Genomic DNA, 15,549 nt, shown 5'->3' with positions numbered 1-15,549 from the left:
ATACCCTGTTCACGACACTCGTCACTGCCCTGCATTTACTGTACTGGTCATACCCTGTTCACAACACTCCTCACTACCCTGCATTTACCGTACAGTTCATACCCTGTTTACAACACTCGTCACTTCCCTGCATTTACCGTACATGTCATACCCTGTTCACAACACTCGTCACTGCCCTGCATTTACTGTACAGGTCATACCCTGTTCACAACACTCCTCACTGCCCTGCATTTACCGTACAGGTCATACCCTGTTCACAACACTCGTCACTGCCCTGCAATTACTGTAGAGGTCATACCCTGTTCACAACACTCCTCACTGCCCTGCATTTACCGTACAGGTCATACCCTGTTCACAACACTCGTCACTGCCCTGCATTTACCGTACAGGTCATACCCTGTTCACAACACTCCTCACTGCCCTGCATTTACTGTACAGGTCTTACCCTGTTCACAACACTCGTCACTGCCCTGCGTTCACAACACTCCTCACTGCCCTGCATTTACTGTACAGGTCATACCCTGTTCACAACACTCGTCACTGCCCTGCATTTACTGTACAGGTCATACCCTGTTCACAACACTCGTCACTGCCCTGCATTTACCGTACAGGTCATACCCTGTTCACAACACTCCTCACTGCCCTGCATTTACCGTACAGGTCATACCCTGTTCACAACACTCGTCACTGCCCTGCATTTACTGTACAGGTCATACCCTGTTCACAACACTCGTCACTGCCCTGCATTTACCGTACAGGTCATACCCTGTTCACAACACTCGTCACTGCCCTGCATTTACTGTACAGGTCATACCCTGTTCACAACACTCCTCACTGCCCTGCATTTACCGTACAGGTCATACCCTGTTCACAACACTCGTCACTGCCCTGCATTTACTGTACAGGTCATACCCTGTTCACAACACTCCTCTCTGCCCTGCATTTACCGTACAGGTCATACCCTGTTCACAACACTCGTCACTGCCCTGCATTTACCGTACAGGTCATACCCTGTTCACAACACTCGTCACTGCCCTGCATTTACTGTACAGGTCATACCCTGTTCACAACACTCCTCACTGCCCTGCATTTACCGTACAGGTCATACCCTGTTCACGACACTCGGCACTGCCCTGCAATTACTGTAGAGGTCATACCCTGTTCACAACACTCGTCACTGCCCTGCATTTACCGTACAGGTCTTACCCTGTTCACAACACTCGTCACTGCCCTGCATTTACCGTACAGGTCATACCCTGTTCACAACACTCGTCACTGCCCTGCATTTACTGTACAGGTCATACCCTGTTCACAACACTCCTCACTGCCCTGCATTTACCGTACAGGTCATACCCTGTTCACAACACTCGTCACTGCCCTGCATTTACTGTACAGGTCATACCCTGTTCACAACACTCGTCACTGCCCTGCATTTACTGTACAGGTCATACCCTGTTCACAACACTCGTCACTGCCCTGCATTTACTGTACAGGTCATACCCTGTTCACAACACTCGTCACTGCCCTGCATTTACTGTACAGGTCATACCCTGTTCACAACACTCGTCACTGCCCTGCATTTACTGTACAGGTCATACCCTGTTCACAACACTCGTCACTGCCCTGCATTTACTGTACAGGTCATACCCTGTTCACAACACTTCACTGCCCTGCATTTACTGTACAGGTCATACCCTGTTCACAACACTCGTCACTGCCCTGCATTTACCGTACAGGTCATACCCTGTTCACAACACTCGTCACTGCCCTGCATTTACCGTACAGGTCATACCCTGTTCACAACACTCCTCACTGCCCTGCATTTACCGTACAGGTCATACCCTGTTCACAACACTCGTCACTGCCCTGCATTTACCGTACAGGTCATACCCTGTTCACAACACTCGTCACTGCCCTGCATTTACCGTACAGGTCATACCCTGTTCACAACACTCCTCACTGCCCTGCATTTACCGTACAGGTCATACCCTGTTCACAACACTCGTCACTGCCCTGCATTTACCGTACAGGTCATACCCTGTTCACAACACTCGTCACTGCCCTGCATTTACCGTACAGGTCATACCCTGTTCACAACACTCGTCACTGCTCTGCATTGACTGTACAGGTCATACTCTGTTCACAACACTCGTCACTGCCCTGCATTTACCGTACAGGTCATACCCTGTTCACAACACTCGTCACTGCCCTGCATTTACTGTACAGGTCATACCCTGTTCACGACACTCGTCACTGCCCTGCATTTACTGTACAGGTCATACCCTGTTCACGACACTCGTCACTGCCCTGCATTTACTGTAACGGTCATACCCTGTTCACACACTCGTCACTGCCCTGCATTTACTGTACAGGTCATACCCTGTTCACATTACGTACACTCGTCACTGCCCTGCATTTACTGTACAGGTCATACCCTGTTCACAACACTCCTCACTGCCCTGCATTTACCGTACAGGTCATACCCTGTTCACAACACTCGTCACTGCCCTGCATTTACGTACAGGTCATACCCTGTTCACAACACTCGTCACTGCCCTGCATTTACGTACAGGTCATACCCTGTTCACAACACTCGTCACTGCCCTGCATTTACCGTACAGGTCATACCCTGTTCACAACACTCGTCACTGCCCTGCATTTACTGTACAGGTCATACCCTGTTCACAACACTCGTCACTGCCCTGCATTTACCGTACAGGTCATACCCTGTTCACAACACTCGTCACTGCCCTGCATTTACCGTACAGGTCATACCCTGTTCACAACACTCGTCACTGCCCTGCATTTACCGTACAGGTCATACCCTGTTCACAACACTCGTCACTGCCCTGCATTTACTGTACAGGTCATACCCTGTTCACAACACTCGTCACTGCCCTGCATTTACTGTACAGGTCATACCCTGTTCACAACACTCGTCACTGCCCTGCATTTACCGTACAGGTCATACCCTGTTCACAACACTCCTCACTGCCCTGCATTTACCGTACAGGTCATACCCTGTTCACAACACTCGTCACTGCCCTGCATTTACTGTACAGGTCATACCCTGTTCACAACACTCGTCACTGCCCTGCATTTACTGTACAGGTCATACCCTGTTCACAACACTCGTCACTGCCCTGCAATTACTGTACAGGTCATACCCTGTTCACAACACTCGTCACTGCCCTGCATTTACTGTACAGGTCATACCCTGTTCACAACACTCGTCACTGCCCTGCATTTACCGTACAGGTCATACCCTGTTCACAACACTCCTCACTGCCCTGCATTTACCGTACAGGTCATACCCTGTTCACAACACTCGTCACTGCCCTGCATTTACCGTACAGGTCATACCCTGTTCACAACACTCGTCACTGCCCTGCATTTACCGTACAGGTCATACCCTGTTCACAACACTCGTAACTGCCCTGCATTTACCGTACAGGTAATACCCTCGTCACAACACTCGTCACTGCCCTGCATTTACTGTACAGGTCATACCCTGTTCACAACACTCGTCACTGCCCTGCATTTACCGTACAGGTCATACCCTGTTCACAACACTCGTCACTGCCCTGCAATTACTGTAGAGGTCATACCCTGTTCACAACACTCCTCACTGCCCTGCATTTACTGTACAGATCATATCCTGTTCACAACACTCGTCACTGGCCTGCATTTAGGGTACAGGTCATACCCTGTTCACAACACTCGTCACTGCCCTGCATTTACCGTACAGGTCTTACCCTGTTCACAACACTCGTCACTGCCCTGCATTTACGGTACAGGTCATACCCTGTTCACAACACTCGTCACTGCCCTGCATTTACCGTACAGGTCATACCCTGTTCACAACACTCCTCACTGCCCTGCATTTACCGTACAGGTCATACCCTGTTCACAACACTCGTCACTGCCCTGCAATTACTGTAGAGGTCTTACCCTGTTCACAACACTCGTCACTGCCCTGCATTTACTGTACAGGTCATACCCTGTTAACAACACTCCTCACTGCCCTGCATTTACTGTACAGGTCATACCCTGTTCACAACACTCGTCACTGCCCTGCATTTACCGTACAGGTCATACCTGTCACACACTGTCACTGCCCTGCATTACGTACAGGTCATACCCTGTTCACAACACTCGTCACTGCCCTGCATTTACTGTAGAGGTCTCACCCTGTTCACAACACTCCTCACTGCCCTGCATTTACCGTACAGGTCATACCCTGTTCACAACACTCGTCACTGCCCTGCATTTACCGTACAGGTCATACCCTGTTCACAACACTCCTCACTGCCCTGCATTTACCGTACAGGTCATACCCTGTTCACAACACTCGTCACTGCCCTGCATTTACCGTACAGGTCATACCCTGTTCACAACACTCGTCACTGCCCTGCATTTACCTCACTGCCCTGCAATTACTGTACAGCTCATACCCTGTTCACAACACTCGTCACTGCCCTGCATTTACTGTAGAGGTCTTACCCTGTTCACAACACTCGTCACTGCCCTGCATTTACTGTACAGGTCATACCCTGTTCACAACACTCCTCACTGCCCTGCATTTACTGTACAGGTCATACCCTGTTCACAACACTCCTCACTGCCCTGCATTTACTGTACAGGTCATACCCTGTTCACAACACTCCTCACTGCCCTGCATTTACTGTACAGGTCATACCCTGTTCACAACACTCGTCACTGCCCTGCATTTACCGTACAGGTCATACCCTGTTCACAACACTCGTCACTGCCCTGCATTTACCGTACAGGTCATACCCTGTTCACAACACTCGTCACTGCCCTGCATTTACCGTACAGGTCATACCCTGTTCACAACACTCGTCACTGCCCTGCATTTACCGTACAGGTCATACCCTGTTCACAACACTCGTCACTGCCCTGCATTTACTGTACAGGTCATACCCTGTTCACAACACTCCTCACTGCCCTGCATTTACCGTACAGGTCATACCCTGTTCACAACACTCGTCACTGCCCTGCATTTACTGTACAGGTCATACCCTGTTCACAACACTCCTCACTGCCCTGCATTTACTGTACAGGTCATACCCTGTTCACAACACTCGTCACTGCCCTGCATTTACCGTACAGGTCATACCCTGTTCACAACACTCGTCACTGCCCTGCATTTACTGTACAGGTCATACCCTGTTCACGACACTCGTCACTGCCCTGCATTTACTGTACAGGTCACACCCTGTTCACAACACTCGTCACTGCCCTGCATTTACTGTACAGGTCATACCCTGTTCACAACACTCCTCACCACCCTGCATTTACCGTACAGGTCATACCCTGTTCACAACACTCGTCACTGCCCTGCATTTACCGTACAGGTCATACCCTGTTCACGACACTCGTCACTGCCCTGCATTTACTGTACAGGTCATACCCTGTTCACAACACTCCTCACTGCCCTGCATTTACCGTACAGGTCATACCCTGTTCACAACACTCGTCACTGCCCTGCATTTACCGTACAGGTCATACCCTGTTCACAACACTCGTCACTGCCCTGCATTTACTGTACAGGTCATACCCTGTTCACAACACTCGTCACTGCCCTGCATTTACCGTACAGGTCATACCCTGTTCACAACACTCGTCACTGCTCTGCATTGACTGTACAGGTCATACTCGGTTCACAACACTCGTCACTGCCCTGCATTTACCGTACAGGTCATACCCTGTTCACAACACTCGTCACTGCCCTGCATTTACTGTACAGGTCATACCCTGTTCACGACACTCGTCACTGCCCTGCATTTACTGTACAGGTCATACCCTGTTCACGACACTCGTCACTGCCCTGCATTTACTGTACTGGTCATACCCTGTTCACAACACTCCTCACTGCCGTGCATTTACCGTACAGGTCATACCCTGTTCACAACACTCGTCACTGCCCTGCATTTACCGTACAGGTCATACCCTGTTCACAACACTCCTCACTGCCCTGCATTTACTGTACAGGTCATACCCTGTTCACAACACTCGTCACAGCCCTGCATTTACTGTACAGGTCATACCCTGTTCACAACACTCCTCACTGCCCTGCATTTACCGTACAGGTCATACCCTGTTCACAACACTCGTCACTGCCCTGCATTTACTGTACAGGTCATACCCTGTTCACAACACTCCTCACTGCCCTGCATTTACCGTACAGGTCATACCCTGTTCACAACACTCGTCACTGCCCTGCAATTACTGTAGAGGTCATACCCTGTTCACAACACTCCTCTCTGCCCTGCATTTACCGTACAGGTCATACCCTGTTCACGACATTCGTCACTGCCCTGCATTTACCGTACAGGTAATACCCTGTTCACAACACTCGTCACTGCCCTGCATTTACCGTACAGGTCTTACCCTGTTCACAACACGCGTCACTGCCCTGCATTTACCGTACAGGTCATACCCTGTTCACAACGCTCGTCACCGCCCTGCATTTACCGTACAGGTCATACTCTGTTCACAACACTCCTCACTGCTCTGCATTTACCGTACAGGTCATACTCGGTTCACAACACTCGTCACTGCCCTGCATTTACCGTACAGGTCATACTCGGTTCACAACACTCGTCACCGCCCTGCATTTACTGTACAGGTCATACCCTGTTCACAACACTCGTCACTGCCCTGCATTTACTGTACAGGTCATACCCTGTTCACGACACTCGTCACTGCCCTGCATTTACCGTACAGGTCATACCCTGTTCACAACACTCCTCACTGCCCTGCATTTACCGTACAGGTCATACCCTGTTCACAACACTCGTCACCGCCCTGCAATTACTGTACAGGTCATACCCTGTTCACAACACTCGTCACCGCCCTGCATTTACTGTACAGGTCATACCCTGTTCACAACACTCGTCACCGTCCTGCAATTACTGTACAGGTCATACCCTGTTCACAACACTCGTCACCGCCCTGCATTTACTGTACAGGTCATACCCGGTTCACAACACTCGTCACTGCCCTGCATTTACCGTACAGGTCTTACCCTGTTCACAACACTCCTCACTGCCCTGCATTTACCGTACAGGACATACCCTGTTCACAACACTCGTCACTGCCCTGCATTTACTGTACAGGTCATACCCTGTTCACAACACTCCTCACTGCCCTGCATTTACCGTACAGGTCATACCCTGTTCACAACACTCGTCACTGCCCTGCATTTACCGTACATGTCATACCCTGTTCACAACACTCGTCACTGCCCTGCATTTACTGTACAGGTCATACCCTGTTCACAACACTCCTCACTGCCCTGCATTTACCGTACAGGTCATACCCTGTTCACAACACTCGTCACTGCCCTGCAATTACTGTAGAGCTCATACCCTGTTCACAACACTCCTCACTGCCCTGCATTTACTGTACAGATCATATCCTGTTCACAACACTCGTCACTGCCCTGCATTTAGGGTACAGGTCATACCCTGTTCACAACACTCGTCACTGCCCTGCATTTACCGTACAGGTCTTACCCTGTTCACAACACTCGTCACTGCCCTGTATTTACGGTACAGGTCATACCCTGTTCACAACACTCGTCACTGCCCTGTATTTACGGTACAGGTCATACCCTGTTCACAACACTCCTCACTGCCCTGCATTTACCGTACAGGTCATACCCTGTTCACAACACTCGTCACTGCCCTGCATTTACTGTAGAGGTCTTACCCTGTTCACAACACTCGTCACTGCCCTGCATTTACTGTACAGGTCATACCCTGTTAACAACACTCCTCACTGCCCTGCATTTACTGTACAGGTCATACCCTGTTCACAACACTCGTCACTGCCCTGCATTTACCGTACAGGTCATACCCTCGTCACGACACTAGTCACTGCCCTGCAATTACTGTACCGGTCATACCCTGATCACAACACTCGTCACTGCCCTGCATTTACCGTACAGGTCATACCCTGTTCACGACACTAGTCACTGCCCTGCAATTACTGTACAGCTCATAATCTGTTCACAACACTCGTCACTGCCCTGCATTTACTGTAGAGGTCTCACCCTGTTCACAACATTCCTCACTGCCCTGCATTTACCGTACAGGTCTCACCCTGTTCACAACATTCGTCACTGCCCTGCATTTACCGTACAGGTCATACCCTGTTCACAACACTCCTCACTGCCCTGCATTTACCGTACAGGTCATACCCTGTTCACAACACTCGTCACTGCCCTGCATTTACCGTACAGGTTATACCCTGTTCACAACACTCGTCACTGCCCTGCATTTACTGTACAGGTCATACCCTCGTTACGACACTAGTCACTGCCCTGCAGTTACTGTACAGGTCATACCCTGTTCACAACACTCGTCACTGCCCTGCATTTACCGTACAGGTCATACCCTCGTTACGACACTAGTCACTGCCCTGCAATTACTGTACAGGTCATACCCTGTTCACGACACTCGTCAGTGCCCTGCATTTACTGTACAGGTCATACCCTGTTCACGACACTCGTCACTGCCCTGCAATTACTGTACAGCTGATACCCTGTTCACAACACTCGTCACTGCCCTGCATTTACTGTAGAGGTCTTACCCTGTTCACAACACTCGTAACTGCCCTGCATTTACTGTACAGGGCATACCCTGTTCACAACACTCCTCACTGCCCTGCATTTACTGTACAGGTCATACCCTGTTCAAAACACTCCTCACTGCCCTGTAATTACTGTACAGGTCATACCCTGTTCACAAAACTCCTCACTGCCCTGTAATTACTGTACAGGTCATACCCTGTTCACAACACTCGTCACTGCCCTGCATTTACCGTACAGGCCATACCCTGTTCATAACACTCGTCACTGCCCTGCGTTTACCATAAAGGTCATACCCTGTTCACAACACTCGTCACTGCCCTGCATTTACCGTACAGGTCATACCCTGTTCACAACACTCGTCACTGCCCTGCATTTACCGTACAGGTCATACCCTGTTCACAACACTCGTCACTGCCCTGCATTTACTGTACAGGTCATACCCTGTTCACAACACTCCTCACTGCCCTGCATTTACCGTACAGGTCATACCCTGTTCACAACACTCGTCACTGCCCTGCAATTACTGTAGAGGTCATACCCTGTTCACAACACTCCTCACTGCCCTGCATTTACTGTACAGGTCATACCCTGTTCACAACACTCGTCACTGCCCTGCATTTACCGTACAGGTCATACCCTGTTCACAACACTCGTCACTGCCCTGCATTTACCGTACAGGTCATACCCTGTTCACAACACTCGTCACTGCCCTGCATTTACCGTACAGGTCATACCCTGTTCACAACACTCGTCACTGCCCTGCATTTACTGTACAGGTCATACCCTGTTCACAACACTCGTCACTGCCCTGCATTTACCGTACAGGTCATACCCTCGTCACGACACTTGTCACTGCCCTGCATTTACCGTACAGGTCATACCCTGTTCACAACACTCGTCACTGCCCTGCATTTACCGTACAGGTCATACCCTGTTCACAACACTCGTCACTGCCCTGCATTTACTGTACAGCTCATACCCTGTTCACAACACTCGTCACTGCCCTGCATTTACTGTAGAGGTCTTACCCTGTTCACAACACTCGTCACTGCCCTGCATTTACCGTACAGGTCATACCCTGTTCACAACACTCCTCACTGCCCTGCATTTACCGTACAGGTCATACCCTGTTCACAACACTCGTCACTGCCCTGCATTTACCGTACAGGTCATACCCTGTTCACAACACTCGTCACTGCCCTGCATTTACCGTACAGGTCATACCCTGTTCACAACACTCGTCACTGCCCTGCATTTACCGTACAGGTCATACCCTGTTCACAACACTCCTCACTGCCCTGCATTTACCGTACAGGTCATACCCTGTTCACAACACTCGTAACTGCCCTGCATTTACCGTACAGGTTATACCCTGTTCACAACACTCGTCACTGCCCTGCATTTACTGTACAGGTCATACCCTCGTTACGACACTAGTCACTGCCCTGCAGTTACTGTACAGGTCATACCCTGTTCACGACACTCGTCACTGCCCTGCATTTACCGTACAGGTCATACCCTCGTCACGACACTAGTCACTGCCCTGCAATTACTGTACAGGTCATACCCTGTTCACGACACTCGTCAGTGCCCTGCATTTACTGTACAGGTCATACCCTGTTCACGACACTAGTCACTGCCCTGCAATTACTGTACAGCTCATACCCTGTTCACAACACTCGTCACTGCCCTGCATTTACTGTAGAGGTCTTACCCTGTTCACAACACTCGTCACTGCCCTGCATTTACTGTACAGGTCATACCCTGTTCACAACACTCCTCACTGCCCTGCATTTACTGTACAGGTCATACCCTGTTCAAAACACTGCTCACTGCCCTGCATTTACTGTAGAGGTCTTACCCTGTTCACAACACTCGTCACTGCCCTGAACACTCGTCACTGCCCTGCGTTTACCATAAAGGTCATACCCTGTTCACAACACTCGTCACTGCCCTGCATTTGCCGTACAGGTCATACCCTGTTCAAAACACTCCTCACTGCCCTGCAATTACCGTACAGGTCATACCCTGTTCACAACACTCGTCACTGCCCTGCATTTACCGTACAGGTCATACCCTGTTCACGATACTTGTCACTGCCCTGCATTTACCGTACAGGTCATACCCTGTTCACAACACTCGTCACTGCCCTGCATTTACCGTACAGGTCATACCCTGTTCACAACACTCGTCACTGCCCTGCATTTACTGTACAGGTCATACCCTGTTCACAACACTCGTCACTGCCCTGCATTTACCGTACAGGTCATACCCTGTTCACAACACTCGTCACTGCCCTGCATTTACCGTACAGGTCATACCCTGTTCACAACACTCGTCACTGCCCTGCATTTACTGTACAGGTCATACCCTGTTCACAACACTCGTCACCGCCCTGCATTTACTGTACAGGTCATACCCTGTTCACAACACTCGTCACTGCCCTGCATTTACTGTACAGGTCATACCCTGTTCACAACACTCGTCACTGCCCTGCATTTACTGTACAGGTCATACCCTGTTCACAACACTCGTCACTGCCCTGCATTTACCGTACAGGTCATACCCTGTTCACAACACTCCTCACTGCCCTGCATTTACCGTACAGGTCTGACCCTGTTCACAACATTCGTCACTGCCCTGCATTTACTGTACAGGTCATTCCCTGTTCACAACACTCGTCACCGCTCTGCATTTACCGTACAGGTCTTACCCTGTTCACAACACTCGTCACTGCCCTGCATTTACCGTACAGGTCTTACCCTGTTCACAACACTCCTCACTGCCCTGCATTTACCGTACAGGTCATACCCTGTTCACAACACTCGTCACTGCCCTGCATTTACGGTACAGGTCATACCCTGTTCACAACACTCCTCACTGCCCTGCATTTACTGTAGAGGTCATACCCTGTTCACAACACTCGTCACTGCCCTGCATTTACCGTACAGGTCATACCCTGTTCACAACACTCGTCACTGCCCTGCATTTACCGTACAGGTCTTACCCTGTTCACAACACTCGTCACTGCCCTGCATTTACCGTACAGGTCATACCCTGTTCACAACACTCGTCACTGCCCTGCATTTACCGTACAGGTCATACCCTGTTCACAACACTCCTCACTGCCCTGCATTTACCGTACAGGTCATACCCTGTTCACAACACTCGTCACTGCCCTGCATTTACTGTACAGGTCTTACCCTGTTCACAACACTCGTCACTGCCCTGCATTTACTGTACAGGTCATACCCTGTTAACAACACTCCTCACTGCCCTGCATTTACTGTACAGGTCATACCCTGTTCAAAACACTCGTCACTGCCCTGCATTTACCGTACAGGTCATACCTGTTCACAACACTCGTCACCGCCCTGCATTTACCGTACAGGTCTCACCCTGTTCACAACATTCCTCACTGCCCTGCATTTACCGTACAGGTCTCACCCTGTTCACAACATTCGTCACTGCCCTGCATTTACCGTACAGGTCATACCCTGTTCACAACACTCGTCACTGCCCTGCATTTACCGTACAGGTCATACCCTGTTCACAACACTCGTCACTGCCCTGCATTTACCGTACAGGTCATACCCTGTTCACAACACTCCTCACTGCCCTGCATTTACCGTACAGGTCATACCCTGTTCACAACACTCGTCACTGCCCTGCATTTACTGTACAGGTCATACCCTGTTCACAACACTCCTCACTGCCCTGCATTTACTGTACAGGTCATACCCTGTTCACAACACTCGTCACTGCCCTGCATTTACCGTACAGGTCATACCCTGTTCACAACACTCGTCACTGCCCTGCATTTACCGTACAGGTCATACCCTGTTCACAACACTCGTCACTGCCCTGCATTTACCGTACAGGTCTTACCCTGTTCACAACACTCGTCACTGCCCTGCATTTACCGTACAGGTCATACCCTGTTCACAACACTCGTCACTGCCCTGCATTTACTGTACAGGTCATACCCTGTTCACAACACTCGTCACTGCCCTGCATTTACCGTACAGGTCATACCCTGTTCACAACACTCGTCACTGCCCTGCATTTACTGTACAGGTCATACCCTGTTCACAACACTCGTCACTGCCCTGCATTTACCGTACAGGTCATACCCTGTTCACAACACTCGTCACTGCCCTGCAATTACTGTACAGGTCATACCCTGTTCACAACACTCGTCACTGCCCTGCATTTACCGTACAGGTCATACCCTGTTCACAACACTCCTCACTGCCCTGCATTTACCGTACAGGTCATACCCTGTTCACAACACTCGTCACTGCCCTGCATTTACCGTACAGGTCATACCCTGTTCACGACACTCGTCACTGCCCTGCATTTACCGTACAGGTCATACCCTGTTCACAACACTCCTCACTGCCCTGCATTTACCGTACAGGTCATACCCTGTTCACAACACTCGTCACTGCCCTGCATTTACCGTACAGGTCATACCCTGTTCACGATACTCGTCACTGCCCTGCATTTACCGTACAGGTCATACCCTGTTCACGACGCTCCTCACTGCCCTGCATTTACCATACAGGTCATACCCTGTTCACAACACTCGTCACTGCCCTGCATTTACCGTAGAGGTCATACCCTGTTCACGATACTCGTCACCGCCCTGCATTCATGGTACAGGTCATACCCTGTTCACGACATTCGTCACTGCCCTGCATTTACTGTACAGGTCATACTCTGTTCACAACACTCCTCACTGCCCTGCATTTACCGTACAGGACATACCCTGTTCACAACACTCGTCACTGCCCTGCATTTACCGTACAGGTCATACCCTGTTCACAACACTCGTCACTGCCCTGCATTTTCCGTAAAGGTCATACCCTGTTCACAACACTCCTCACTGCCCTGCATTTACTGTACAGGTCATACCCTGTTCACAACACTCGTCACTGCCCTGCATTTACCGTACAGGTCATACCCTGTTCACGACACTCGTCACTGCCCTGCATTTTCCGCAAAGGTCATACCCTGTTCACAACACTTGTCACTGCCCTGCAATTACTGTACAGTTGTTACCCCGTTTTGAATGCCAAAATGCATCAGCTTAGAATTCTCAGAGTTGAAATCCATTTGCCATTCCTCAGCCCGCCTTCCTAACTGATCAAGATTTCCTTGTAATCTGCTTTCATCGGCAAACTTATTAATTGTGCCATGTAGATTCATACCCAAATCATTGACATAAATGATGAATAATGGAGGGCCCAACACTGACCCCTGAGCCATCCTGCTCGTCCCAGGCTCCAGCTGGAAAAGTGACCTGCTTCTCCCTCTGTTTCCTATCATTGAACCAATTCTGAATCCACCTTGCGAGCAACTCCTGTATCCAGTGCAACCTAACCTTCCAGATCAGCCTGCCATGGAGGACCTTGTCAAAGGCTGAAATAAAGTCCATGTATACAACACCGACTGCCCTACCCTCATCTGTCCCTAAAATTACCTCTTTGAAAAACTCCAAACGATTCATCAGATATGAGCTTCCAGAACTATGCTGACTATTCCTGATCAGGCCTTGCCTGTCTGAGTAATAGTAGATCTTATCCCTCTGATAATTTCCCTACAACTGAAGGCATGCTCACTGGCTTATCCTTGCTTCCCTTCATGATCAATGCAACCCTCCACCCTCCACCCTTCTGGAACTTCACCAGTGGCCAGCAATGAAGCAAATCTCTCTATAAAGGCCTCTGTGACTTCTCTGAAGTCCAGGGGGTGCACTTGGTCAGGCCCTGGGGAACTGTCAGGTGTTGGGGCTGGGAAAGGTGTGTATGGGTAGTGGATGGGAGGAAAGATTGGGTGTCTCAGGAGGGACTGAGGAGCGCTGTCCTCTCTGATTGTTGAATCTTCCTCCAACCCCAGTGTTCAGTGTCCTGTGGAGAAGGGTTCCAGGCACGGCCAGTCTCCTGTATGTCCCCGCAGGGGGACCAGCTGCCAGACTCGGCCTGTTCCTCACAGCCCAAGCCCGCTGCCGTCCAGACCTGCATTCGGAATCACTGCCGTGTCTTCTCCTGGCACGTTGGTGCCTGGGGCCTGGTGAGTCCTCTGCTCTGGGATGGTGGTGCTGATCTTGGGAAGGAAAGATGGATAATACTGTAACTCCTGCTGTGCCCGTCCCCTTGGATCATCCCTGCCCACCATCTCTGGTGTTGTGGGAGGAGCGTGTTGCTGGATTCTGATGCTTTTCATTCTGAAGTCAGGAAAGAGGCATCACGATCGTTTTATTAAGAGTTGGCAGAACAAAGGGAAGTTGGAACAGAGAGTGACAGAGGTCTGCCAAGTGAAGGAAAAGCTGAGATTAAGATGGCACCTAGCACAGAACAGCTGTTTTTATACCACTGACATAAAGGAAATTCCATTCAAATTTATAGATAAGAATTAACCAATTGGAAAGCTATTATTCAAATACTGCAGTAGCAGATTAACCAATGAGAGAGCACTTACTCAAGTAACGCGGAGTAAAGAGACTTCCAGAGCTCTCCAGGGTGATGCTTTGTATTTCCAGTCGTGGAAATAAGCTCGTAAAAGATCTGCTTAGAATGTATGCAGATAGTTAATTGTTAAACTCCAAAGAAAATGAAAATTAAACAGTTGGATCTAACAGTGTTCTGGGACAATACAGGAGGACAGGTGCTTTGGGAAGGGAATTGTTGCTGCAGGTCAGGTGTTTTTGTTTTTGGAGGGGTGTTGAGTTGTGGAATAAGAGGATGTTTGAGGTAGGAGGACGTGGTGTTGTGGTAAGGGTTGTTCTGGGAGGGTGGTCACCCCAGGTGTAGGAGATGCTGGCTGTAGCTGTGTGTCTCAGTCTGGACCGGGCACTGTCCACTTGGTGTGATGGACAGCCGTCCGAGGTCCCCTTGGTGTGACCCATGCCTGTCACTGTCCTGCAG

The 15,549-nt window shown here is 49.9% G+C and overlaps 1 protein-coding gene across 3 annotated transcripts in view; it reads left to right on the top strand.

The window, feature by feature from the left end:
* The first annotated feature begins 14,526 nt into the window (after positions 1 to 14,526).
* Positions 14,527 to 15,549, top strand: part of LOC134349631 (papilin-like) — a 120,658-nt gene continuing 119,635 nt past the window's right edge. For all 3 annotated transcript variants that reach the window (XR_010018732.1, XM_063054253.1, XM_063054242.1), the window contains exon 1: positions 14,527 to 14,695. Coding sequence is in view for 2 of the 3 variants with exons in the window: in XM_063054253.1 (XP_062910323.1) it covers positions 14,570 to 14,695 (126 nt within the window). In the remaining variant the exon portion in view is untranslated. The remainder of the gene's footprint in view (positions 14,696 to 15,549) is intronic.

This window comes from Mobula hypostoma, chromosome 1 (assembly GCF_963921235.1).
Source record: "Mobula hypostoma chromosome 1, sMobHyp1.1, whole genome shotgun sequence".
Lineage (NCBI taxonomy): Eukaryota > Metazoa > Chordata > Chondrichthyes > Myliobatiformes > Myliobatidae > Mobula > Mobula hypostoma.
The sequence above is the reverse complement of the archived record's forward strand: the minus strand, read 5'-3'. Positions and strand labels throughout refer to the sequence as shown.